The following is a 25,991-nucleotide window of genomic DNA, read 5'->3' on the forward strand; positions in this document are numbered from 1 at the left end:
TCTCTAATTTGGCCTTAATGAAAAGCTTTTATGTACTAAAAATCAATTTTCCCAAAAGAGAAAATTAATTGAACGCGTCGTAGATTTTTTTCAATACTCATTCCCATATAGCTGAAACGATACATAGTATTTTGTTTTTTAGCTATTTATTCACTAGTTACATTCTTTACTTAATTGATCGAAATGGATGATACAACGCAAATAAATGAACAGCCTATCGATGCTGTTTTCGGTGATAGAGTCAGGAGGTTTCAAGAATTCTTGGATAAGATTGATGTGGAAGGTACACAATATAGAACCGAAATCAAAGACATGTTGATGAAGGGCAGATATAGATTATGTGTGTCATTGGATGAAATACGTGAATTTGATAAAGAATTCTGGAGAGGATTGTTAAATACTCCAGCAGACTATTTACCAGCGTGTGAAAGAGCATTGAGAGATACAGTATTGACTATATACGATCCTACAGATTCGAGGTACGAGGTGATGGACGAAAACCAACAATTTTACTTATCGTTCAAGGGGTCATTTGGTGATCACCAAGTGTCGCCCAGATCTATTAATTCGCATCATCTCTCGCAGATGGTTTCAATTGAGGGTATTGTGACGAGGGCTTCGTTGGTGCGTCCTAAGATTATAAGATCGGTGCATTATGCCGAAAAGACCAGCAGATTCTATGCTAGAGAATACAGAGACCAAACCACGTCGTTCGATCCAATTTCCACTGCCGCAATATATCCAACAGAAGATCTTGATGGTAATAAATTGACGACAGAATATGGGTACTCTACTTATAGGGATCACCAGAAAATATCGGTCCAAGAAATGCCAGAAACTGCTCCAGCAGGTCAATTGCCTAGATCTGTTGATGTTATATTAGATGACGATTTGGTTGATTTGACCAAGCCGGGTGACCGTATTCAAATTGTGGGTGTATATCGTGCGTTGGGAGGTGCTGGTAATGCCAGTGCATCGTTCAGAACTGTCATATTGGCTAATTCAGTCTACCCATTACACGCAAGATCGACGGGTGTTGCTTCTCAGGAGAAATTGACCGATCAAGACATTAGAAATATTAATAGGTTGTCTAAAGACAAGAAGATCTTTGAAATCTTATCTAATTCCTTGGCACCTTCTATTTATGGATTTGAATACATTAAGAAAGCTGTTTTATTAATGCTTCTTGGTGGGGTAGAGAAGAATTTAGATAATGGTACCCATTTAAGAGGTGACATTAATATTTTAATGGTAGGTGATCCTTCTACTGCGAAATCTCAAATTTTAAGATTCGTTTTGAATACCGCTTCATTAGCCATTGCCACTACAGGTAGGGGTTCGTCTGGTGTTGGTTTGACAGCGGCTGTTACTACCGACAAAGAAACAGGAGAAAGAAGATTAGAAGCCGGTGCGATGGTTTTAGCTGATAGGGGTATTGTTTGTATTGATGAATTCGATAAGATGTCTGACGTCGATCGTGTTGCTATCCACGAAGTTATGGAACAGCAAACAGTCACAATTGCGAAAGCAGGTATACATACTTCATTGAACGCTCGTTGTTCGGTTATTGCAGCTGCAAACCCAGTATTTGGTCAATATGACGTGCACAAAGACCCTCATAAAAATATTGCTTTGCCAGACTCATTATTATCTCGTTTTGATTTATTATTCGTTGTTACCGATGATGTTCAAGCTACAAAGGACAGAATTATTTCAGAACATGTTTTGAGAATGCACAGATTCATTCCTCCAGGATTGTTAGAGGGAGAACCAATTAGAGAAAGAAGTAACTTATCTTTAGCTGTTGGTGATGACTCAACCAACGAACAAGAAGAATTAGAGCAACCAATATTTGAAAAATTCAATTCGTTATTACATTCAGGTGTTCGTTCTACCAAATCCAACAAAACCCCAACGATTTTGTCCATTCCATTCATGAAGAAATACGTCCAGTACGCCAAGCAAAGAATAAAGCCTGTTTTGAGTAGTAAGGCATCGGAATACATTGTGAATACTTACTCTGCATTGAGAAACGATTTAATTGATAATAATCAAAGACATACAGCTCCAATTACTGCCAGAACTTTGGAAACCTTGATTCGTTTGGCATCTGCCCACGCTAAGGTCAGATTATCCAAGACTGTTGAAGTAAAGGATGCTAAGATTGCAGAGGAATTATTGAGGTTTGCATTGTTCAAAGAGGTCACAAAGAAATCTAAATCCAAGAAACAAAAGACTCACCATGCATCCGACTCCGAAGAAGAAGAAGAAGAAGAAGAGGCGGCAGAGGAAGAAGAATCCGACAACGAAGACTTGCCACCAAGAAATACAAGAACAAGGTCTAGATTTAGGGGACAAGAACAAGCTGCACAAGATTCACCACCAGCTGACCCAGCATCATCTCCAAATGAAGCAGAAATGGAAGAACATCTTGATAACTTACACATCACACAACCAGAACAAGATGCTCAAGATGTGAAGCCATTGGCCGAGACTAATGAATCAAATAGATCGGCATCTGGAATAAGCGGTGAAAGGTACTCTACATTTGTAAGATTAATGGCTAGAGCAATGCAATCTTCAATTTTCGAAAATGAATCGGGTGCTGCACCAATAGAGCAAGTTATTGACAGTATCAACCAAGATTTGGAGCAAGAGGATGTTTTCGCCGAAGATGAAATTACTGCTGCCTTTGACAGAATGGAAGCCGAGAACAAAATTATGGTTGGGGAAGGTAAAGTTTGGAAAATTTAGTGTTGAGAAGGTTATATTTATTTCTTTTGGGTACGTTTGCTTCGCTTGCAATTTATTCGCTTGTATTTGTATTTCCCGGTCTATAATGCTCTTCAACATACCTTTAGATCATATTATGTATTAATTAATGAAATGAACTATTTCTCGATATCTTTGATGCGCGACTTTAAATCGAATTTATCAGTAAAGCGAATTTTCCGATGAGCTGATGCAGTAAGATGAGTAGTGGTACAGAGTCGATAGACCAAGATGACTATGCTATTGAAGACGAGAATGAGTTGCTAATGCATAACCAAAATACGCTTCCAAAGAACTGCAAAAAATACTGGAACAAGAGATATAGTTTGTTTAGTAAATTCGACGAGGGCATTTACATGACAGCAGAGCTTTGGTTTTCCGTCACCCCCGAGGATATTGCCATATATACCGCCCAGTTAGTACTGGAAATCATGCCTGAGTGTCGTAAAGTGTTGGATATATGTTGTGGTGGCGGTGGAAATACTATACAATTCGCCAACTATTTTCCTAGTGTTGGGTCAATCGACATCAATCCGTCCAATATGAAGTGTACTTTGCACAATGCACGTGTGTATGGTGTGGAAGACCGTATCTGGTCCAAAGTAGGCGACTGGAACCAATTCAGTCTGGTTTTGGCTGACGGATCGCCAAATCAGCTGTGGATCCCTCCCCACCTACGCAATGTCAAAACCCCTTCAGCCATTTTTGACTTCGTGTTTTGCTCTCCTCCATGGGGCGGTCCTTCCTACAAAGACACAAACGGATTCGACGTGTACAATATGCAGCCGTTTCCCATCGACCAATTGTGCCATCAAGTCATGCAATACACCCAGAATTTCGGACTCTTTCTTCCCAGAAGCACCAATCTTGACCAGCTCAGACGCTTGACCACCGATATATATGGACAATCGGGTAAATGCCGTATTATCTTCTTGAACATCAACGGTTATTGCAAGGGTCTACTTGCGCTCTTTGGTCCTTCTGTTTCTGCGGATTTAGTCGACTGTCACTCGTTTCTTCCCGAAGAACAGTACAGCGAATACTAATCCTACGTTACAACATTCTTCGGTGACTCTACCAACATTCCAGTCGCTATGGTTGGATCTTCCCACCAGTACCTACTACCAAGGCATCGATATGGTAGAGCGTGCGCCACTCAAAACGACAGAAAGACAAAAATCCATAAAATGAGAAAAAAGTCTCCCTTAATGATGTTTACAAGGAAAAAACAAACAAACTTGACCGACATTTTGCAATTATACCGTTTGAGACAAATCAGTTAATTGCAATGGAAGGCATAAACAATAACATGAAAGAAGATTTGAGTGCTTCGAGGCTTTTACCGGGCGAGGGTAACGTTGAAGCTACCAATCGGTCCCCCAATTCGAACCGAAACGTTGATAATGGTATGGAAAGTATAGATGAGACAGAGTTCTCGAATCACTACATACAAGAAAGTTTCGACAAGATTAATGACGCTATTAGCAAGATCGAGGGAGATAAGTTGACGGGAATCACACAGGAGTTGTCGTACTTGAGACATGTGTTGGATTATCAGAACACGAAGATCGAGAAGTTGACGGGTTTGATGGCGGACTTTTTGGAGAACAAGAACCAGAATGCAATCATTAGCTCTTTACAGGCGATCCAGGACGGTGACAACCAGAAACAGGCCCCTGAACACGAACATATGGCCCAACAGGTACAGGGACAATCCGGAGATGGCGATCACGACCACGACCAGGTGGGTGACGGGTCATCGGGGATGCCATCGTACCAGGATTCGTTAGCCAATGCGTCGGTGCATCTCGAAAGCAATATGGACCCACAATTGCATCAGGTGGCGGCGGCCGCGGTGCAACAAGCGGAGGAACAAGCGGCACAGGTTCACCAACCCAACGTCAATATGGACAAATACCGCAAGAAGATTTACCTCAAGCGCAAGACCACTCCCGAAGACCCATCAGCGTCATCTCCACAGGATCCTGAGTCGCTTCGCGACTCCAAAAGACCCAAGATCTCCATCGACTTCCTCCACAATCCCATGACCGTTAAGGAGATCTACGACGAGTTCACCAAGGGTTTCCGCGGCCAACCACCGCTCTGCGAGATGGACTCTCGCTTTGGCAAACACGAATGGAGGGGCGACTCACGCTCCAAGGAATCCAAACGCTACCAGCGCAGAAAAAAGCTCTGTGACTCCATTGCCAGAGGCATGCAAAAGTATGACAAGTCCGCCGAAGAAATCATTCGCTACATCGAAGAGTTCCGTGGCGACAAATCGCTTACCTGGGTCATGAACGGTAATCTTCCCTCTGACCTACACATATAGCTGTCCTACTTTATTTCTTCTATGTTACTGTTGTACTATGTATTATAATTTGACGTCGCATTCTCACGTAATATATCCCATCACCTTATATAACATCTAGTCTACATTTCCGATGCTCTCCGGCTTCATTTCCGTCAGGCCTCATTTTCTGTCCTATCCTTCCAGAAGGTTCCACAAGATTCCGTCGGATAAACGTCCGGGTAAAACTTGTGAGCGGTTAAAATTTTCACTCTATATAATCATTCCGACAACCGCTGTGAGGATTTTATATATTATATATCCTATTTAAGTTGATTTTATTAACAAAGAATATCTAGTATTAATAATAGCAAGATGTTAGCAGCTAGAAACTCACTTAAGAACGTTGTTCGTCGTTTACCAGGCTCTAGCCGTGCCAACTCCTCCGCAGCTCCAGGTGGCCCAGTTATCGGTATCGATTTAGGTACCACCAACTCGGCGGTTGCAGTCATGGAAGGTAAAATTCCAAAGATTATTGAAAACTCGGAAGGTGGAAGAACCACTCCTTCTGTTGTTGCATTCACTAAGGACGGTGAAAGATTAGTTGGTATTCCAGCCAAGAGACAAGCCGTTGTTAACCCAGAAAACACTTTGTTCGCTACTAAGCGTTTGATCGGTCGTCGTTTCGAAGATGGCGAAGTGCAAAGAGATTTGAGTGAAGTTCCATACAAGATCGTCAAACACGGTAACGGAGATGCATGGATCGAAGCCAGAGGTGAAAAATACTCGCCACAACAAATTGGTGGTTTCATCTTGAACAAGATGAAGGAAACCGCCGAAGCTAACATGGGTAAGCCAGTCAAGAACGCCGTTGTCACTTGTCCAGCCTACTTTAACGATGCCCAAAGACAAGCCACCAAGGATGCTGGTAAGATTGTTGGGTTGAACGTCTTGAGAGTTGTTAACGAACCAACCGCCGCTGCCTTGGCCTACGGGTTAGAAAAGAACGATGGTGAAGTCGTTGCTGTTTTCGATTTAGGTGGTGGTACTTTCGATATCTCCATCTTGGATATCGGTGCCGGTGTTTTCGAAGTCAAGTCCACCAATGGTGACACCCACTTAGGTGGTGAAGATTTCGACATTGCTGTTGTCAGAAACATTGTCGAAACTTTCAAGAAGGAATCAGGTATTGACTTATCCAAGGACAGAATGGCTGTCCAACGTATCAGAGAAGCCGCTGAAAAGGCCAAGATCGAATTGTCATCCACCATCAACACCGAAATCAACTTGCCATTTATCACAGCTGACGCCTCCGGTCCAAAGCACATCAACCAAAAGATCTCCAGATCTCAATTTGAATCTTTAGTCGAACCATACATCAAGAGAACCGTCGAACCATGTAAGAAGGCTTTGAAGGATGCCGGTTTATCCACTTCCGACATTTCTGAAGTTATCTTAGTCGGTGGTATGTCAAGAATGCCAAAGGTTATTGACACCGTCAAATCTATCTTCGGTAAGGAACCATCCAAGGCTGTCAACCCTGATGAAGCCGTTGCTATGGGTGCAGCTATCCAAGGTGGTATCTTAGCCGGTGACGTCACTGACGTTGTCTTGTTAGATGTTACCCCATTATCCTTAGGTATTGAAACCATGGGTGGTGTCTTTGCTAGATTAATCTCTAGAAACACCACCATTCCAGCCAAGAAATCTCAAATTTTCTCCACTGCTTCTGCTGGTCAAACTTCCGTCGAAATTAGAGTTTTCCAAGGTGAAAGAGAATTAACTAGAGACAACAAGTTAATCGGTAACTTCACCTTATCTGGTATTCCACCAGCTCCAAAGGGTGTCCCACAAATTGAAGTCACCTTCGACATTGACACTGATGGTATCATCAAGGTCTCTGCTCGTGACAAGGCTTCTAACAAGGACGCATCTATTACTGTCGCTGGTTCTTCCGGTTTATCTGACTCTGAAATTGAAAAGATGGTTAACGATGCCGAAAAATTCGCTGAATCTGATAAGGCCAGAAGAGATGCCATCGAATCTGCTAACAGAGCCGATCAATTATGTAACGATACCGAAAACTCCTTAAACGAATTCAAGGAAAAGATTGACGCTGCCGATGCCGACAAGGTTAGGGAACAACTTAGCTCATTAAGAGAAATCGTTGTCAAGGCTCAAGCCGGTGAAGAAGTTGATGCTGCTGAATTAAAGACCAAGACCGAAGAATTACAAAATGAATCATTAAAGGTTTTCGAAAAGTTATATAAAAACAATGAAAACAACAATGAATCTTCTTCCGAAGAACCAAAGAACTAAATGTAACTAACCGTTCTTTGTTTTGATTCCAGCTCTGTCTCATTGTATTTATGATTCTAAATGCTACTTTTGTACTGTTTTAGTCAGGGCGTAACTGTTTCAACCTGTATATATTGTCAAAAATAATATTAATGAACTTTATTATATTATCGAATTATAACTGTTGTAGTCTATATGCTATTTAATTTCATTAAGTCCCACTTGGAACCCTTGCGATCTTTTCATAGAACGAAACAGATCAGACGCTGATTTGTGTTCCTGTCTTTTTCTCGATATAGTTGTGTTTCTTCTCAATAGCGTACCGTATCTTTTTCCTATTCCAAGATCGGAGCTTGCGGTGCTACTGGCACTCCTTATGAAGTTTTCGTAGCGAATAGTAGAAGCGTGTGACGAATCCGAGTAAACAGACGAGGAAACCAGCTCATTATCGGAGGAATCATAATCCAACATTTCACCCAACATTGATCTTCTATTATGGGCTTTATTGAATTCTTGAGTAGGTAAATCCACAATATCAGACTCGGTACCGATATCAGAACCAGAAAGAGTTTCCGTTTCGCTTATAGATTTACCCAGTGCGCTTTCAGATTCCGTCACAAATTCAGATCCAGATTCAGGATCATCATCATGAGTTTCTACTTCTTTAGAAATACCGTCATCAACCATAATTTTGGCATCGTTATTTGCAGCCAATGCTTGAAAGAAGACAATCTCTTGTCTTAATTGGATTCTCTGACTGATAACATGACTTAAGTATCTTTTCCATGCGCCAACAACATCATTTGCTTTCTCCCCTTCGACTGTACTGAAATTATTATGCTCAAGGTGAGGTGGAGGCGTTGGTGGTATTTCTTCAATATCACTGGCTGAGTTATTGTGCTTGACATCCTTCCTTTTAATCGTGTTATTACCATAGTTTACAGAACTAGACTTTGTTTTCGTATACATTGAATTGATGTATGTATCTTGCTGTTCATCAATATATCCAGATATCTGATTTTGTTTAATGTTGTTTGCAATAGCACTATGGTCCCCTACTGCACCTGCTTGATGCTTCAATCTAGCATCTAATGTTTCAACTCTTTCTGTTTCTCCTATACCCAATTGAGGATTTGAATAGGGCACTGAAATTTCCTTGCCAGTTAACCTTCTAACGGCAGCATTTTGTGGATTCTGACGATATTTACGTTGCAATGTTTTAGCCCTGGTGTTCGATCTCTTGATACTACCAGTTCTCTTTGATGAAACTGTAAAATTATTGAATCTTAAGGCCTTTAATTTCTTGCCAAGTTTCTTCATTCTAACTTTTAGTCTGTAATACCAACCGCCTTCTTTGAATCTAATTGCCTTGGTTCTAGCAAGATTTGAACTATTAGATTTTGGTTTTGATGACTTAAATAACCGTCTTTTCTCTTGTCTAGTGGAGAAGATGGTAGACTGAGAACCTGTGGCTGAAGTCGTACGTCTTACTTTTGCATTATTTCCCGACTGGACAGAAACCGGCCTATCATTCGAGATTCTTAAATTTTCAGCTTCTCTTATCCCTGGTGCATCCAAACTATATATTGATATCGAATCAAGTGTCAAGTTATCTAATTTATGAACGTCGTTTGGAACTTGTTGATCAATAATAAACTGAGAGAATCTCTTAGGAACTTGATTGAAAAGATTTTCATCAATTTGTCCACGAACAGGTGTATTATGATGTTCAGAAAGCCCTTGCTGCTTAACAGCGGTGTTAGCCATATTAATATGCGACGTGTTTGAATATAATGGATCCCTAGTCTCAAACTGATTTAATAAACTGGCAGTGTCGAAGGAATTTGTATTATCTGTTGGATTGTATGGCATCGAGAATGACCCCGACTTAATAGATCTGGATCCAGCTGCTGTATACTTAGATTCTCTTAGCTTATCACTTGATTTGTTCGAGTTAACAAGCTCATTTGATCCGAAAGAAAAATTTAGTGGGATATCTCTGTATGTTGGTTGAACTCCTTGAGGATACGGCCTTGCACTCATTTCTTGTACGCTATTTATGTTAAATATACACTCAAATGAATAAGGTAATATTGTAACACCTTAGAATGACTAAAATCCAGATCAAATAGTATACGGAGAAGAATTTATCGTTTGATTCATCAGATCTATTTTTTGGTCGTATTTTTGATAACAGATGGCTGGCTAAATTTGCACCCAGCCATTTTTTATATACAGGAACGCAACACTTATAGATAATGAATAGAACTTGTATTCGTAAGATATAAATTAAACGATGTATTGTCAACTCCAGAGGTTTAATAATAAGGAGCGCAACAGCATTCTGAATACCTGAAACTAAATGGGAAATAAACAAAATAAAGCATAACAAACTAAAGACTTATTTTTAAGTGTTCTAATTATTTGGCTTTGGCTAAACTGACAGTGTTCTTCTCTAAGTCGTAGATAGAGTAGTATCTTCTCAAGAAAGCATCACCAATGATAGCTAAATCACCAATTGGCTCTGGGAAGTCCATTGGTGTGAAAACTGAAATACATGAACCACCTACTTCTAAAGTATAGTCGTATGGAGATAAAGTAAAGTTGTGACCAGCGAATGTCAAAGTTAAATCCGGCAAGGAATCTCTCTTTTCACATTCAATTTGATATTGACCAGACCAGGACTTTTCTGCACCAATCTTGGAGTTGATAATCTCTGCTAACGAAGATGGTAATGTGATTAAAGAAGTACCAGTATCAATGGCAGCACCGGTCTTGGTTAATTCGGCATATTCATCACCTAAACCAATACCTTCGAAAGCAACTTCCCAGTAGGCCTTTCTTCTGACGGGTAAATCAACAACTTTTCCGGTGTATAAGTCTTCGTCAATACCACCGAATGTAGCAACACCCCCGTCTTCCTCATTCTTCGAGGTGTCACCCAAGTAGAAAGCAAATCTTGGTTCTTCCAACAAACCTTGCTCAATAGCATTGTAGACTGGAGGAACAATCTTGTTGACAGAAATAGTGTTGTAGGCTAAACCTAAGATACCGTCAAACTTACCAAAAGCAAACGCTAACCCAGGTTCGCTGGTGGCTTCAGCAAAATCTTGCTTTGGAATAATCAAGTCACCAATAGCCAAGGTGTCTTGCGAAACGTATCCCTCCATGGCACCACTACCATATTGAATCGAAAACGACGACCCGTTAGCCTTGTAAGTGGAAGAAGAGTCATGTGCGTACTTGGAGTGCAAGAAACAGGCCAATGACGAGCAGTCTTCCGATGGAACCCACAAGTTGGAGGAACCTGTGTCTAAAATAACCTTGAACGACTGTCCTGGTGTACCCAATTGAATTTCAGTGAAATATTGCGCATTCAAGTAGTTGGTCAATGGTGCTTCATGTCTGCCCTCCGTAGGACTGATAAACGGCACCTGTGCCTCCGAACCCGGGTGTTGGCCTCCAAAAGCAACTGGGTTTCCGTTAGCCGCATTGAATATATTTAAATACTTGTTAGCCAATCCGTTGGTATATTCCTTGAAAGTATTAACATTCAATGTTTCTTCGACAGGGATTTTGCTAATTTTAGCAGAGTGTTTGGCTGCATCTGCGCATGGTAAGCTCAATAATGCAGTAGCGATGGTGGTAAAAACAGATAAAGAGAATTGCATCCTTGTCTGTCCTTCTATAGTATTCTTTCTTTAATATAAGCAATTAATTAGACTACTTAAGTATAATATCCTTTTAGTGGCAATATTATCTCTTCCTTGGTCCTTCTCCTTTTGGAATGACTAGCCTCTTTTACAGGTTAGATATATTTGAGAAGATAGATAAAATATTTGCAGGTTAGAGAGTTGGCAATTTAGCCGAGGAACAAGGCCGATGAGAGATGGAATAGCTGTGAAATACCTGATAACAACCATAGATATTAGAAGAACAGACAGAATATGGTTTTAGGGTTCTTTAAATCACATGTGGATAACAAGTATCCAACTACACCTTTGAAATTTACGGGGAAAGACTCAGGGGAGGCTACACTTGAGGATATTATTTCACATAAAGTTCCGGAGTTGTATAAGGGTGCATCGTTTTGGTATAATCCGTTATTACCGTCCGGAGACTTCCAGACGGCCTATACCGGGTTGAGTAAGTTTGAGAGCGTTGATAAGGTTTGCTACAAGAGACGGATTTTGAATATTGAGCTGGAGGACAAGACATACGAGGTGGAGGGAGAAAAGTTGAAGTACGATGATTGGGAAGGTAGAAGCACGATTGCTATTGATTACGTTGTTCCTCCAGGAAGGGAAGACCCCAATCACGAGAAGTACAGGCCGGTGAGTCAGACCAAACATCTACCACCCAGAACTGAGTATTTGAATCCGGAACACGAACTTGAACTCTTGAGCGACGATTCGAAGCCATTAGTGATTGCATTGCACGGATTGTCGGGCGGTTCGTACGAGTCGTACATCAGGGCATTCTTGAGTAAGGTTACGGATAAACCATACGATTTTGATGCATTGGTGTTGAATTCAAGAGGATGTGCCAACCACACCATTACATCCCCCCAGTTGTTTTGCGGGTTGTGGACAAACGACTTGCGGTACTTGATTAACGAGCACATTAGACCCAACTGGCCTAATAAGCGGATCTATCTTATAGGGTTCTCGTTAGGAGGAGCTATTTGCGCTAATTACTTAGGGCAAGAGGCCGATAACACATATCACAACATCAAGGGTGGTGCCATCATGGGTTGTCCATGGGATTTTCCCGATTCATGTATTCAGTTACAATCTAGTTTGCTTGGGAGCCATATTTACTCGCCTAAGATGTGTAACAATTTGGTGGACTTGTTGAATGAACACTACGAAGGTCATTTGCGTAGCAATCCGTTAGTCGAAGCTTATAAGAAAAATCCAGAAAACTTCAAATTGGGTACGTTAAAGGCCTTTGACGAAAATTTTACGTCGAAGCTTTTTGGTTTCAATTGTGCAGACGAGTATTACAGACATGCATCCCCTATCCAGAGATTGTTAAAAGTTAGAGTTCCTCTTGTCATTGTAAATTCCATTGACGACCCAATTATTGGATACAGAACGCTTCCCTTCAGCGAAGTTAGGCTAAATCCATTCACGGCTCTTGTGACTACTACTACTGGAGGACATCTTGGATGGTTTGATTATAAAGGAAACAGATGGTACGCGGATCCTATTTCTAGATTATTCAAAGAATTGGATGACAATTGGTCATTTAATAAGAAAAGTGTAGACGAAAAAGATTTACCATTCGATACTACAAAGCTCTGGAAGTATGATAGAATAATTATGTAATTTATAGCATTTGGTTATATTTCGTAAATATCATTTTGAAATCTACTAACGAGCGATGTACAAAAATGAGCAGATAAAAGATCAACAGAATTTAATTTTGAAATAATACAGTATTTACTAAATTTTTAATGACTTTAACTATATTTAATGACTTCTAATAACTTTCAAGTCCCTGGAACTGCTTCGTCAAAGAAAAATCGTATTTCTAATGAGGTGTTAAAGAGTCAATCGAAGTCCAGGTCTGAATCATTGAAATGGGTTAAATCTATAAGAGCTCTACCAACTAACCCAAATAATAATGACAACTTAAAAACAGAGTATATTGATGTTAATTTGAATAATTCCAGGAAGTTGATTGGCAATATAAGTGATTTAATGGAAACCACAGATAAATCCGTTAAGCATAACCATGAAGTTAATGAAAGTCTAGCCAGATTAAACAATATAAAACATGAATTGGCATGGTTGAATGAATTGTAATATGTTTATGAAATACGTGTATAAAATCTATATCGCAATAGCTATAAACGAAAGTCTGTAAAGTAAAATTCAGACACCAAAAGAAAATAAATGAAAAACGAAATGAAAAGAAAAGAAAGCAGAATTGAAAATATCACTGGGACGATCCTTGGGTTGCACGAGGAGCTGGGTCCTTATCGTCGTCTTCGTCTGAAATAATGAATTCTTGTAACGAAATATCATCCCTATCAACAGAATACTTACCGTCATCCCCGGCATTTTGCTCTATATCAGGACTTGTATTATCGTTTGGTTTATACTTCACTACGATAAATGCATTTCCAATTATAATTATGATACCTAGGATACTTAAGATACCTGGGAGATGGCCCCAAAATATTAAGTCCCAGATAATAGCAAACACCATATTGGTATAACTCATCAATGCGGCCCGGCCAGCATTAACTCGTTGGACGCCGGCAGTCAAGGAGAATTGCATTAAGAATCCGAAAATTCCAATCAAAAAGAAAAGAAACCATTGATAATTATTCTGCGGCACTGCAAAGGATAATGACGGCAATGAGATTAACGAGATAAAGGAAATGAGAACACACGTTAATGCAAAGTAACTTACTGAAAGCAATGGATGGGCTTCATGTCCTATTTTCCTTAAAATGATATAAACAGATGATGCCCCTAAAACCCCTATTAATCCAACCCCTGACGCAAGCAATCTTTTTTCAGTGGAAGATGATTCTATGGAATCATCCCCTGAAAGTTCTGATTCACCAAATATGAAGTTCGGTTTTGCAATCAAGATGACACCACCCAAAGAAATAACCCCACAAGCCGCTTCTATCAATGAATATCTTTCATGCAAGATAACCCATGCTAAAAATGCCGTAACCATGGGAATAATAAAAGTGATTGCAACTGCATCTGATAAACTAAGATATTGCAACGAGTAGTAAAGACCAAAGACTCCGAAAAAGCCAAAAGCGCCTCTCATAAATAACAAATTACGTAGTTTCTTTGGACCAAATGGTGCATCCGGAACACATTTCGTTACGAACATGTACACCACACAACAAATATATGTAATAATCATTCTTGCAAACAATATCTGTAAAGGATGTATGGGTGTCTCAAATTCCTTATCTGTTATCAACAACTTACATGTAGTGATCATTATAGAATTAAATAGCTGGGATAATATCAAAAGCGAAATCCCAACATTGGGTATGACGTACTTCTCATATAGAGACTCTTGAATAAATCTCCGTGTTCGTCCATACCATCCCATATAGCTGTCGTTAGGTCTATCAAATAATAAATCATCGAATGAGTTGTTATTAATGAATGAATCATCATTCTGCAAATCCGGCGGATTCAAATTTTCATTACTAATGTTATCTCTCAGATCCGATAGTATATTTGACAGGTGTTGCTCTGTATCTTTAATCATTTAACTTACTGTATTAAGTTAATCCGTATCTATAGGTTAAATTACTCTGATTCCAAGTATATGGGAGTTGAAAGCTCGAAAATGGTGAAATATTTATCCTTCTATCTAATACCCCATGTACCGAGTAATTAATTTGCCTGTCAATATCGGTCCGATGAGATCAAGGATCTATACTAAAGTATATTATACTCTGGATCTCATTTCCATTTTAAGAGAATGACTTCGTGGCCAAGTTGGCTAAGGCGTGAGACTGTTAATCTCAAGATCGTGAGTTCGACCCTCACCGAGGTCGTCTTCTCTTTTTTTTACACTTACATCTGCAGCAGAAGAATAAATGTCTACAGTGGCATATACAAATCAATTGTCTAATTTTTGATTAATATTTATCCAGGAATACGTATACATATCCCACGTTTATAATTAGTAGTTTATTAATGAAAATTTGCAATTTTTAGATTATGAAATAGATACATACTGATACTAAAAAAAGTGTATCGTTTATAAAATAGTACAGCATGTTTGATTAGCCTTTTGAACCAATAAGCTTGTTCTTGTCGCATATTCGAATATATCGTCTACACCCTCGCCGTATAATGCTGAACTCTCTAAGTATTTTTTAGCATGCATCTCTTTGGCTGCTATCTCGCCCTGATGAAATTGGACATACTTTCTTCTATTGGAAGATTCCACTCTAAGATCCTTCTTTAAGCCAATTAATAAATATGGCGTATTGGGACAATATTTGGTGACTTCCTCGACCCATTTTGTTCGAGCATTATCCAATGAATCAGGTACATCTATAGCAAAGCCGATCAAGATTACATGCGAATTGGCATAGCTCAATGGACGCAATCTTTCGTATTCCTCTTGTCCAGCCGTATCCCATAAGGCCAATTGAACTGCTTTTCCATCGACTCTGCAATCAGTGACATAATTCTCAAATACAGTGGGATGGTATTCAGTAGGAAATTCTCCTAATGTGAATACAAATAACAACGAAGTTTTCCCACATGCTCCATCACCCACTATGACTATTTTTCTTTTCAATGAATTATCTGGCATTTGTACTCCTTATTGATACCTGTATCATATAAATTTTCAAATGTACATATATTGGCCAATGTATGAATAAGTCTTTTCTATTATGAAATGTATATTAGTTCTCTTTTTCTTTTCTTAAACAGATACTTTTATAGAAATCAAGAAGCCAGGTGGGTCATGCTATTCTTCCTATCAAGGAAAATTGGAATATTAAGTATTTGTGATAATATTTCGATTAAGAGTCTTATGTCCCTAATTCTCCGTGGTAGAAAATCCAATTATGTAAGCATTAGGTCTTCCTCTATCACACTATACTAATTCTACAAAACATAATGCCTGAATTATAAATTATATGATGGAAAGCTACATACTTCATAGATATTGTACAGTATTTACCGGTTCAATTCCATAATCCACGTACTCCATTTGAAAATGAATTAGGATTATTATTGATATCGCTCAATGTATTCAATAAAGAAGATTCATTGTCATTGACTGCGGCATTCCCTAGTCCCAAGCTATTAATGGATTGGGTATTGACATTGTTATGTGGAGGTTGCTGAGGTATATTAGTTGATGATGCTTTGATATGTGTTACTGTTCCGAAGTCGTCGTATATAAAATCAAATCCGTATCCAGATAATGAGCCAGTATTTCTACACGAGGTTAGAAATTGGTTGAGTGTAAGACCCTGGTTTGAAAGAATCGTTTTGGCTGTCTGAAACAATTTCAAACTAGGAGCCACACCAAATTCTAATTGATTTGAATTCTGTAAGAACTGGAATGCTTGGTATGCAGCAGCTTGAATTAGATCACTGTCTAAACTGTTCGGATTGCCTCCTACTGCTGCTCCAACTGGAGGTGCTGGGACAGAATTGCCCCACAAGGTCGAATTTGAAGCAACGTTTGGAGAATTGCTCCATATAGAATTGTTTCTAGATGTAGCACCAGGATTCCAGACACTTGAAGGCTGAGCAGCTGTTGCAAATGGCTCGTTAAAACCAGTTGTATTTAAGGGATTCGTATTAAGATTTTCATTTGCATTCGAGGAAAGCGAGTTTTGACTCAATGAACTGTTAAATGGACTAAACGCATTGGAAGAAAGTTGTGGCTGATATACTGGTGGAGCTTGAGTGTTTGCATTGAAAGCTTGGGATGACCAAGGGGAAGGAACTGCTTGATTGTTCACATTACCATTATTTGGTAAAATATTATGGCCAGAGGGTGATAAAACTGAAGGCAACATGCTATTTGAAGAAAGATCTGGGATATATCCAGGTGTAACATTATTGATTTGAGGTGTGGAGTTTGTTGAATTTGATAATGATCTTGGCTTAGCAAGGTACAATTGATCCAATATATGATTCTTCGTAGGGGATTTGACCCTTGGTTCCTGGGGTTGCGCTAATAATGTGTCAGGAACCACTGGCGATGGAATGTTAAAATTTTGACCTAATCTTGCATTTTCAAGGTCTCTAGACAATTGACTTATATCTTCTGAACTTCCTGTCTCTTTATGATCTTGTTTTTTCGCCGATTTCGAACGTTCTTCTTCAACCAATTTCTTCTGTAGCTCTTTTTGCCTCTTTTCTTCTTCCTTCTGCTTACGTTCTTCTTCGATCTTCTTCTTTTTTTCGTCCTTAAGTTTCTTAGTTTCTTCTTCCTTTTTACGCTGAGCTTCTAATCTCTTTTGATGCTCTAATTCTTTCCTTTTCAATTCCTCAATTCTCTTTCTTTTCTCTTCTTCTCGTTTTTGCTTTGCTTCTTCTTTTTTACGCCTTTGTTCTGCTCTTAAAGCTTCTTGCTTTTGCTTCAACTCTTCTTCTTTTGCTTTTTGTTCTTCTTCTTTCTTTCGTCTCTCCTCTTCTTTCGCTAATTGCTGAAGCCTTTTCTTCTCTTTAGCTTTTTCCTTCTGTCTCAACTTTTTCATTTCCCGCTCTTTTTTCGCATTTTCTTCAGCTTCTAATTCTTCAATCAATGTTCTCGTTCTATCTTGTGAAAGCTTTTCTTTATATGCGTTCTTGAGCCTTTCTTGAAATAATTTAATGACTTGTATTAAGAATAACCGGCGAATCTCCTGCATCTTTTCTTCCTCAGAAATTTCAGACTCAGTATCACTAGCATCCTCTTCTTCATCTTCCTCAAATTCTTCATCATCTAATTCTTCTTCTTCTTCTTCTCCTTCTTCTTCTCCTTCATCATCATCTTCGTCCACCTCGTCATATTCATCATTTAGTTCTTCTTCTAATTCTTGAACTTGGTGAAGGTCAGGTTTAGGAATTGATATATCAGTATCTGATTTAGTATGATCATCTTCATCAATCCAGGCAGCCGAGGGCTCTTTATCGAATTTCTCCTTCAATAAGTCTTCTCTTGCTGTTCTTGATTCAGAGAGTGACTCCATCATATCAATAAAGGAATTACCGTCATTTTTCAATAAGTCCTCAGCAAAACTTGAAAGTCCATTAGATATTTGATCATTCAACGTATCATGATTCATCGCATTGCTCATGTCGCTAGAAAATATTTTTCCCATATTTTGTAAGAAAGCCATTCCTTTCTCTAATTCAACCTTATCAGCTTTATGTAAGTCTCTAATGATATCTCTTAGAGATCCAGCCTTTTCAAGTATATGTGCCAGATGATTATTTGCAGGCGTATCTTTCATTTTTTCAAAGTCAAGGTTCTCTAAAGCTTCAAATAACTTAGGATCGAGAAGCTTGTGAAACACTCTCTGCTCTTTGGTCGCTATGGACAGCTGATTATTATTTGATTCGTCACCTAATTCCTTATTTAATTCATCATCAAGAGACTTCTGTAAAACTGCCTCCTGAGAGAGTTCATCTTCATTGTTCAATTCTTCTATTTGATCATACTGAAAATGACTATGACTATGATTATGATTAGGGTCGTAACTATGACTATGATTATGGTTCTCAGTATGGCTATGACTATGACTATGACTGTGATCATTCTTGTGTCCACATTCGTCTTCATGTTCATCCTCTTGAAAGGCATGTTCGATTTCATGTTCATATTGGTGTTGTTGGTCTTGTTGGGTTGATCCATCATAATCACCACTTGAACCTGTATCACTGCATATATGTCCCGGTTCATGATTATGGTGATCATGGTGGGCATCTCGTTCTTGTTTATATTTATACTTTTGTTGTCGTTTTTGAAGTTTATGTTCTTCCTCCAACATATGAAATCCGCCAAACAAAAGGCCAGGTAATGCATTAAGATCGTTTATATCTCGAACTTCATGAATGAAATCTATAATATCATCAAAATGATTATCGTATATATTCTCCAATTCGTCTTCGATAAAATTATTTTTACGGCCACAATAAGAACAAGTACATGCGCCATTTGATGAATTAGATGGGGCGCCCGGTATATTCACATTGGTGCTAGATCCATTGAGCGCTCCACCACTAGTACTCGTCAGACCTCCTTGAGTATTGCTATTATTTTGATGGTTATTCAGTGTGTTGACTGTCTTACTTTCATTCTTGAATATATCCATTATAGATTTCTTGTCAATTTTCACCAACTCAATTTTTTGCGCTTCATCCAACGACTCCCAGAATGCCTTCAAGTTCTCTTGTTCTTCTAATGTAGCATTATCCCATATATTCGCCGTCACAGATTTGGTATGTGCATCTGAAGGCTCATCCAAACTTTCAATTATTACGTCTCCATTAGGAGCTTGTTTTATCACTCTAGACGTTGGATACTCTACATCTGGATCATTCAATGTCGCTTCCACATTTGGCGATCCTTTATGCTTGTTCTTACTCTTCTTCTTCTTTTTCTTCTTCTGTACATTCGTTGAATTTATCGTTTGGTCGTTGGTAGTACTGTTATAATCAAAATGAACATCATCTCCATTCTTAAACTTCGAAACATCTATCGGATCAGACTGAGTTTCCGACATCTTAGTTTGCTCTTTACTCTTCCAGCAATAACGATCTATTACTATAAACGAAGTTAAGATACTGATAACTTTTATTACATAACCTTCAATTCATTTACCAAGCTATTCGCACTAAAAAAAATTGTTCACAAAAATAAGTTGAAGACTACTACAGTAATAAAAGATATGATACTAGAGAATATAAACATGCTGAAACTAGATAAGTTAAATAGAACTGTTATTCGTTGAAATAATTACCTACGTTACTAAAAGATGAAGCAATATCTCAAGGTACAATAAGTTGACATTACCAGTTGATACTTGACAGTGTTGCGGGTAACAGAAACTTAGCTAACATAAGATAGTATTTAGCAGCCAGTATGTAATGAAATATCCGGCTATACAGAAGGAACAAAGTTGCAAAAAAAGATGTAGAGAAACAAAAACGTAATAAGTCAATCAATTAGTCCATGGAGTCACTTTTTTTCTTCAAGTTTCTTACGCAATTCTTGATTTTCATTTACTACTGCTTCTACTAGGGTAGTAAGCTTATCAATCTTGCTATAAATTTCGTAGAATTCCCATTTGACACCGGCTTTGCTGGCCTCATTAACAGGCTGAACCACCTTCTCGATGTCTGCTTCAAATTTTCGTAAATCAATACGGAATTCGGAATCTTGACTTTCGCCGAGAATCTGTTCACGAAGCGTAGCATTGACTTCTGAGTCTCTTTCTTGAATTCCTGAATCAGCTTCCGCATCATATCCATCTGTTAGGTCCCATTCAGTGTCAAGTTCATTGGAATCGTCTGGTATTCCTTTGAATCTATTGTATTGAATTCTTCTAGCATTCTGCAATTCATCAATAGTGATGTAGGTTAATAGCGGAGAATAAATGATCAACATTATGAAGTGATTAATGAGTCTGAAAGTGGAGCTGCTGACAACAAAGGAGAAAGGGACAATAATTAGTTCTATGAGGTTCAATGGAGGAACGTAAAGCTCTTGGTCTGGGGCTCTAACATACCTCAAAGTCTTTTGAGCAACTAAAGCAAAATATTCATCGGTTGCGTTCTCGACAATATTGGCATAGGCAGTGGAATACAAAGCAATCAAAATATTCATGAGAATGACACTGAGGAGGAATGAGTAAATGTAATACAATATGGATGCATATGGTGGATCTAATGATGCAAGATCATCAAAACTTGCCTCGCCTATAACTGCACTTACTAATGAAATCAAGATACGTTTAGTAGCTTCGTTTCTTCCGTCTGATGCATCAAGACCTAAGAACCCCTGTAAAAACCCTAAAATCACCACAGCCAATAAGAAGAAGAAAATTAAACTTTCTTTCATCATGGTTTTAACCACAACAATCATGGCACCGACAAATCTCTGTGCATCTAGGTAAAGCAATAACCTGGACCACATGAAGGGTGAAGCACACGATAAAATTCTAAACGAGGCCTCGTCATATCTATCTTTTAATTCGCCATGCGTATTCAAGCTAGTAAATCTAAACCCAATTGAAACAAGGATGATACAGTACATTGTGTCGTTGAATACATTCCAGAACCCAATATAGTTCAAGCCAACATGGTAAAATTTGACCACTTCATCCAAAATAGAACCTATGGTGAATAAGTAAAACGCAATCTCAAACCCATCTAAAGGCACGGTTTTCACATCATTAGTGTTTATAATGATAGTGAATAATATCAAATATATTATACTAAAAGCGATTTCCAATATATTTTGGTACAAAGGTGTTCTAATCCTTGCTGGATCAAAATGTGTTTTTATAGACAACGAAGGAGCTCCTCTGTATAAAACGTACAGATCAGGGTCAATCGGGGATTGAATGATCCAACCTCGCCATATCCATTTCATACAACGTTGGTAGCCTGATGATCCGATTACCATGGTAGAATGCATATCTACTGCTAATTCTAAAACACTAATCGGCTGAGAATCCACCCCGTGCAAATTAATAGTATACCTATGACACAACATCCCTAAAAATAAATACTCATCGTCCGATGTATTCTCTATGAGGATAGCTGCTAATCTTTGCGCAGTAACAGCTCTCAAGAAATATAATTCATTATCCCATAATTCATTTTCAGCTTGCTGCCAATACCAATCACATACTTTCAACAAGCAAAATACTAAGGCTGCGCGATATTTATAAGAAGAAGTCCCAGCCTTGCCATCCCCCTTCCCACCAGCTGAGGTATAAACCAATTCAATGACATTGGCATTCAAAATTGTAGAATTCTGTGCTGTGATATCCTTCTCATCAAACACAATTGGAATCACCTTATCAATTAATGTTTTCAAATTTAAGCATATTCTAAAAGTCTGTCTTGAATTCGGAGAAAACGTATTTGAATAATGTAGCTCATAAGCAACTCCTGATTCTTCGATGTCTACTTCGGTCATGTTATAGGTCTATCAGAACAGATGATTCTATCAAAAGAAGTAGGAAATAATCCGTGGAAACTCTATCAAAAAATAATTGCGACTCAAAAAATCGCTCCCATTATCAACTGCTTCAGCATTGTTTGAAATTTCAATTGATTATGTTACACGATTATTTTGTAAGGCAAACATTTCAGTAAGATTTGTCGATAATTCGAGTATTTATCGTACATTTTGGTCTCGTTTAAATAGATTATACAATAAGACAGCCCATATTTAAGAAATTCTAATACTCGAAAGCAACAAGATTAGAATCACTTGTGAACTAAATAATCATAACTAGGAATTCTTTTTATTCATTCTAAATTGATTTTCTAATCTTGATATGTTTTCGTGTTTCTGGAGGATGCATATTCTAATTGAAATATATGCCAATCTTGTAACCATCTTGCGAGCGAACATTTTCACGAATCTAAACTACTTTCAAATCCGACAGCCAACGTTAATCCTAGCACAATGTCAAACATTCCTTTATTTTTTGATCCAGAGAATACGTCAGTATCCTCGTATATGGTGATCCAACCTAACTTATTGCTATCAGGAGTATCGTCATTCGGGTTGTTCAGATAGTAAAGCCCGTCACCACCAGTAAAATAATTGCGAATATCAGATCCTGCCGCAATATCATTGTCTATTAGTCTGTAATTAATTTTATCATTATTTATAGTTTCTTGGGAGTTCCTCAGTTTATCTAATTTATTTGCTTGTTGATTGAATTTTTTAATTATCTTCTTTCTTGTTCTTGTCTCGTTAGGTCTGAATAGCCCTAATACCGGTGGAAATTTATGTGGACCACCTTGATCGTGCAAATATATATCCCGTGGATCATCAGATTCATTTTTATAGGTTGTAGGAGAATCTTCAATGTAATTCTGATGGAAATATATATACCTTTTCCCGATAAATTTATATAGTGGATCGTCCTTGTATTCATTGAATTTACTCTTAATCTTACTCATTCTCGTTGACTTAATTCTTGGAATCGATCCAATGTTCCACTTTGTATTTAAAAAATCTGTAAATTCATAATTCTTGAATCGAACGGTTTCGTGTACATTAGATATCTGATCATAAGGAATAAACTTATCGTCAATCGGCGTTGGGACTGTTACACCACTAAATAATGGGGATTCGGTTTCATCACTCTCGTTATCAGTAAGCGAACCATCATATAAGTAACTCGAGCGAGGAATCAAAATCTTATATTTTCCGCCTTCCGCAAGAGATTCTTTGATGATTACCATAATTTCGGGGTTATTATCTCCATTCTTAGATGCAATATCTTTAAAGATTAATTTAAAACCTTCTCGCGATGAATGATACTTATATTTATTAGGATATAATACTTCAACATAATATCCTGGCCCATTACGACAGTAAATATGTTTCAACCCCGGATTTGTAGTCAAGTATAGATCTTTACCGAACTTCAATATGTGATACTTCCAGAATGGTGTATCAGATTTAGTATATATATCATCATCACTTGTAATCGAAGATGTACTTGAATGGGAATGTGGACTAGACATTAGAGAGTTTTGCTCGTTCGATTTGTATAAAGATGACTCTGGCGAATGAGGTCTTGGTGCATTTAAGGAAAGTCTATTAAATGACTTTAGCGTAAAGCCACGGCCTTCACTTCCACCTTCACTTCTCCGTCTAGAAAGCTTATTGATACTTGCTCTAATTGTACCCGATCTGGAAGGCAATCTCGGTGGTACCTCTTCGTTCAGACTAGATCTTGGTGGTAAAGCAGGAGGTGAGGGCCTTGGGTTTTTTTCTGGGGTACTCTCGAGGATAGACAGGTCCATCGAAATGTTCCTGTCTTCTGTGTCTTCAAAACCATCACCCACAGGATGCAAATTGGGATTTTCTTCACGAAATTTATTGGTTAAGGGCGACTTTTCAATATATGAATCGATTGTACTATCGAGTTCGGCAATAGAATCATTAACTTCTATCAGAGGAGGTGGTTTCTTTCTTATTAAATCAGACATGTTGGTGATTACCTCTATAATTATTTATCTATCTTTAGAATTACTGGGTCCTCTTATCGTTTGTAAGGAGTATATCTAAATCTTGTCAGACAGCTAATGCTGCATTTTAGTGATAGCCACTCTGGTAGTGCGATAATTACCAAAATATAAACATCTATTTTGATCCAAATAGCAGTATATTTGATGATTAGAACATACATAGAGTGATACCTTTCGTTCAATGGACTACAGTCAACGTTTATCACAGTTAGACTCTCTTCCTGTGCTAAAGCATGTTTCGGTTGGGCAAACAATAGGTCAAGGAACTTTTGCTGTTGTTAAGGTCGCCAGTATCAGGAACAATCCACTGAAGTTAGTAGCCATAAAATATATTCATAGAGCCATTTCCCATAGCAAGGGAATTGATGATAATAGGATAGGTCTAGAACTAAGCATTCACAAGGAATGTTCAGGACACCCGAATATGATAAAGCTTCATATGTTTGGTACTGATAATACGTGGATCTACATGGTAATGGAGCTAGCAGAAAGTGGAGACTTATTTGATAAGATTGAGCCGGATATTGGAATAGATGAGGAATTGGCTAACTTCTATTTCACTCAACTAATCAATGCAGTTGATTTTATGCACCAAAAAGGGGTTGCACATAGAGATATCAAACCGGAGAACATTCTCCTTGATAAGGATGGGAATTTGAAGTTGGCAGATTTCGGGTTGGCGACAATTTTCAAACGTAAGGGAAGCCAAAAGAGACTTTCATACGAGAAATGTGGCTCGCCTCCATATATGGCTCCTGAAATAATTGGTGATGATGGGTATGATGCAACGATGAGTGATATATGGGCTTGTGGAATTGTACTCTTTGTTTTATTATCCGGCCAAATACCATGGCAAGAACCCAACTACAAACATGACGAAGAATATACCAAATATGTTGACTTTGATGGCAGGATACTCGATACTCCGTGGAACCAATTCAGTCAAACTGTTAGACCGTTGTTGAGGTCGATAATTAAGCCTGATGTTGGCAGGAGATTTACAATGGATCAAATAAGGTTGCATCCATGGGTGAATCAGGAGAATTCATTCATGGATTCCAACAAACTATGCAATGACTCTGAGGGTTTAGCGGAAAGATTGCTTTCGAATTTACAGGTTGGCTTATCTGACGAAGATATCAAAACGACTTTATCAGAGACATCACAAGAGCAGGAGAGGAATCTTTTGAATAATAAGAAATTTATTTCTAACTCACAACCCACAAACGATATTGCCGTGATGATAGACGATGAATTCGACATTCCTGTTATTCCAGCGACGCAGGATCCCGTCACTCATAAAGACAGTCCGTTTATTAATGATATTACCGATGCTCACGAAGAAATGCTTGCAATAGTTTCTAAAGATCCTACCATTTTGCAATTTAAGAACACTCCACAATACAGAATGTCACAATTATCGACTACACAAAAGAATTTGCTTGCATTCAAAAACATGCCTTTCAAGACGGCTGAAAGAATGACGAGATTCTTTTCAATTTTACCAATCGAATCATTGGTTCCTATAATACGGGATTCCTTGCATAGAATAGGGGTTTCAACAACAAGTATTGATAATTATTCAATGGAAGAGTTGACTGAGCAGAACCATATTTATATCAATGTCAATATTATAGCTGAAAAGTCTAAAATGCCTTTGAGAGGCTATATCAAGATTCTGAAGTGTGATATTCGATTGCCATTGAGAAAAGTGGAATTCATAAAGTCAAAAGGTGATCCCTTAGAATGGCGACACTTTTTTAAGAAAGTAACTATACTTTCCAGAGACGCGGTTTATATAGACTAGTTATAGATGTATTTTACTTAATTCCAAACGGTTACAGATTCTTCTTTCTATAAATTTAGCGAAAATTGTAGAAATCACAAATAAATGATAA

At 38.3% G+C, this 25,991-nt stretch overlaps 14 protein-coding genes and 1 non-coding gene across 15 annotated transcripts; 8 read left to right on the forward strand and 7 right to left on the reverse strand. All coding sequences in view use genetic code 12, as the record gives it.

Moving 5' to 3' along the window:
- Positions 1 to 183: 183 nt before the first annotated feature.
- On the forward strand, positions 184 to 2,754 carry DEHA2C07964g (DEHA2C07964p; the record flags this gene model as incomplete). The annotated part of the gene is made up of 1 exon (XM_458026.1): positions 184 to 2,754. One exon carries the CDS (start codon positions 184 to 186, stop codon positions 2,752 to 2,754), a length of 2,571 nt encoding a protein of 856 aa, XP_458026.1.
- Positions 2,755 to 2,972: 218 nt separating this feature from the next.
- On the forward strand, positions 2,973 to 3,818 carry DEHA2C07986g (DEHA2C07986p; the record flags this gene model as incomplete). The annotated part of the gene is made up of 1 exon (XM_458027.1): positions 2,973 to 3,818. The coding sequence occupies one exon, from the start codon at positions 2,973 to 2,975 to the stop codon at positions 3,816 to 3,818; it is 846 nt and encodes a 281-aa protein (XP_458027.2).
- A 242-nt stretch (positions 3,819 to 4,060) lies between these two features.
- Positions 4,061 to 5,104, forward strand: DEHA2C08008g (DEHA2C08008p; the record flags this gene model as incomplete). The annotated part of the gene is made up of 1 exon (XM_458028.1): positions 4,061 to 5,104. One exon carries the CDS (start codon positions 4,061 to 4,063, stop codon positions 5,102 to 5,104), a length of 1,044 nt encoding a protein of 347 aa, XP_458028.1.
- Positions 5,105 to 5,437: 333 nt separating this feature from the next.
- DEHA2C08030g (DEHA2C08030p) lies at positions 5,438 to 7,381 on the forward strand (the record flags this gene model as incomplete). The annotated part of the gene is made up of 1 exon (XM_458029.1): positions 5,438 to 7,381. The coding sequence occupies one exon, from the start codon at positions 5,438 to 5,440 to the stop codon at positions 7,379 to 7,381; it is 1,944 nt and encodes a 647-aa protein (XP_458029.1).
- A 177-nt stretch (positions 7,382 to 7,558) lies between these two features.
- On the reverse strand, positions 7,559 to 9,403 carry DEHA2C08052g (DEHA2C08052p; the record flags this gene model as incomplete). Its single annotated transcript, XM_458030.1, has 1 exon — positions 7,559 to 9,403. One exon carries the CDS (start codon positions 9,401 to 9,403, stop codon positions 7,559 to 7,561), a length of 1,845 nt encoding a protein of 614 aa, XP_458030.2.
- A 377-nt stretch (positions 9,404 to 9,780) lies between these two features.
- DEHA2C08074g (DEHA2C08074p) lies at positions 9,781 to 11,031 on the reverse strand (the record flags this gene model as incomplete). The annotated part of the gene is made up of 1 exon (XM_458031.1): positions 9,781 to 11,031. One exon carries the CDS (start codon positions 11,029 to 11,031, stop codon positions 9,781 to 9,783), a length of 1,251 nt encoding a protein of 416 aa, XP_458031.1.
- Positions 11,032 to 11,307: 276 nt separating this feature from the next.
- On the forward strand, positions 11,308 to 12,690 carry DEHA2C08096g (DEHA2C08096p; the record flags this gene model as incomplete). The annotated part of the gene is made up of 1 exon (XM_458032.1): positions 11,308 to 12,690. One exon carries the CDS (start codon positions 11,308 to 11,310, stop codon positions 12,688 to 12,690), a length of 1,383 nt encoding a protein of 460 aa, XP_458032.2.
- A 147-nt stretch (positions 12,691 to 12,837) lies between these two features.
- DEHA2C08118g (DEHA2C08118p) lies at positions 12,838 to 13,170 on the forward strand (the record flags this gene model as incomplete). Its single annotated transcript, XM_458033.1, has 1 exon — positions 12,838 to 13,170. One exon carries the CDS (start codon positions 12,838 to 12,840, stop codon positions 13,168 to 13,170), a length of 333 nt encoding a protein of 110 aa, XP_458033.1.
- Positions 13,171 to 13,303: 133 nt separating this feature from the next.
- On the reverse strand, positions 13,304 to 14,614 carry DEHA2C08140g (DEHA2C08140p; the record flags this gene model as incomplete). Its single annotated transcript, XM_458034.1, has 1 exon — positions 13,304 to 14,614. One exon carries the CDS (start codon positions 14,612 to 14,614, stop codon positions 13,304 to 13,306), a length of 1,311 nt encoding a protein of 436 aa, XP_458034.2.
- Positions 14,615 to 14,832: 218 nt separating this feature from the next.
- DEHA2C08162r lies at positions 14,833 to 14,906 on the forward strand. The gene has a single exon. It is a non-coding gene; the product is annotated as a tRNA-Asn (tRNA).
- Positions 14,907 to 15,112: 206 nt separating this feature from the next.
- DEHA2C08184g (DEHA2C08184p) lies at positions 15,113 to 15,676 on the reverse strand (the record flags this gene model as incomplete). The annotated part of the gene is made up of 1 exon (XM_458035.1): positions 15,113 to 15,676. The coding sequence occupies one exon, from the start codon at positions 15,674 to 15,676 to the stop codon at positions 15,113 to 15,115; it is 564 nt and encodes a 187-aa protein (XP_458035.1).
- A 379-nt stretch (positions 15,677 to 16,055) lies between these two features.
- On the reverse strand, positions 16,056 to 19,595 carry DEHA2C08206g (DEHA2C08206p; the record flags this gene model as incomplete). The annotated part of the gene is made up of 1 exon (XM_002770140.1): positions 16,056 to 19,595. The coding sequence occupies one exon, from the start codon at positions 19,593 to 19,595 to the stop codon at positions 16,056 to 16,058; it is 3,540 nt and encodes a 1,179-aa protein (XP_002770186.1).
- A 455-nt stretch (positions 19,596 to 20,050) lies between these two features.
- DEHA2C08228g (DEHA2C08228p) lies at positions 20,051 to 22,018 on the reverse strand (the record flags this gene model as incomplete). The annotated part of the gene is made up of 1 exon (XM_002770141.1): positions 20,051 to 22,018. The coding sequence occupies one exon, from the start codon at positions 22,016 to 22,018 to the stop codon at positions 20,051 to 20,053; it is 1,968 nt and encodes a 655-aa protein (XP_002770187.1).
- A 443-nt stretch (positions 22,019 to 22,461) lies between these two features.
- On the reverse strand, positions 22,462 to 24,054 carry DEHA2C08250g (DEHA2C08250p; the record flags this gene model as incomplete). Its single annotated transcript, XM_458037.1, has 1 exon — positions 22,462 to 24,054. One exon carries the CDS (start codon positions 24,052 to 24,054, stop codon positions 22,462 to 22,464), a length of 1,593 nt encoding a protein of 530 aa, XP_458037.2.
- A 220-nt stretch (positions 24,055 to 24,274) lies between these two features.
- DEHA2C08272g (DEHA2C08272p) lies at positions 24,275 to 25,900 on the forward strand (the record flags this gene model as incomplete). Its single annotated transcript, XM_458038.1, has 1 exon — positions 24,275 to 25,900. One exon carries the CDS (start codon positions 24,275 to 24,277, stop codon positions 25,898 to 25,900), a length of 1,626 nt encoding a protein of 541 aa, XP_458038.2.
- Between the last annotated feature and the right edge of the window lie 91 nt (positions 25,901 to 25,991).

Source organism: Debaryomyces hansenii, assembly GCF_000006445.2.
Source record: "Debaryomyces hansenii CBS767 chromosome C complete sequence".
In the NCBI taxonomy this organism is placed as follows: domain Eukaryota; kingdom Fungi; phylum Ascomycota; class Pichiomycetes; order Serinales; family Debaryomycetaceae; genus Debaryomyces; species Debaryomyces hansenii.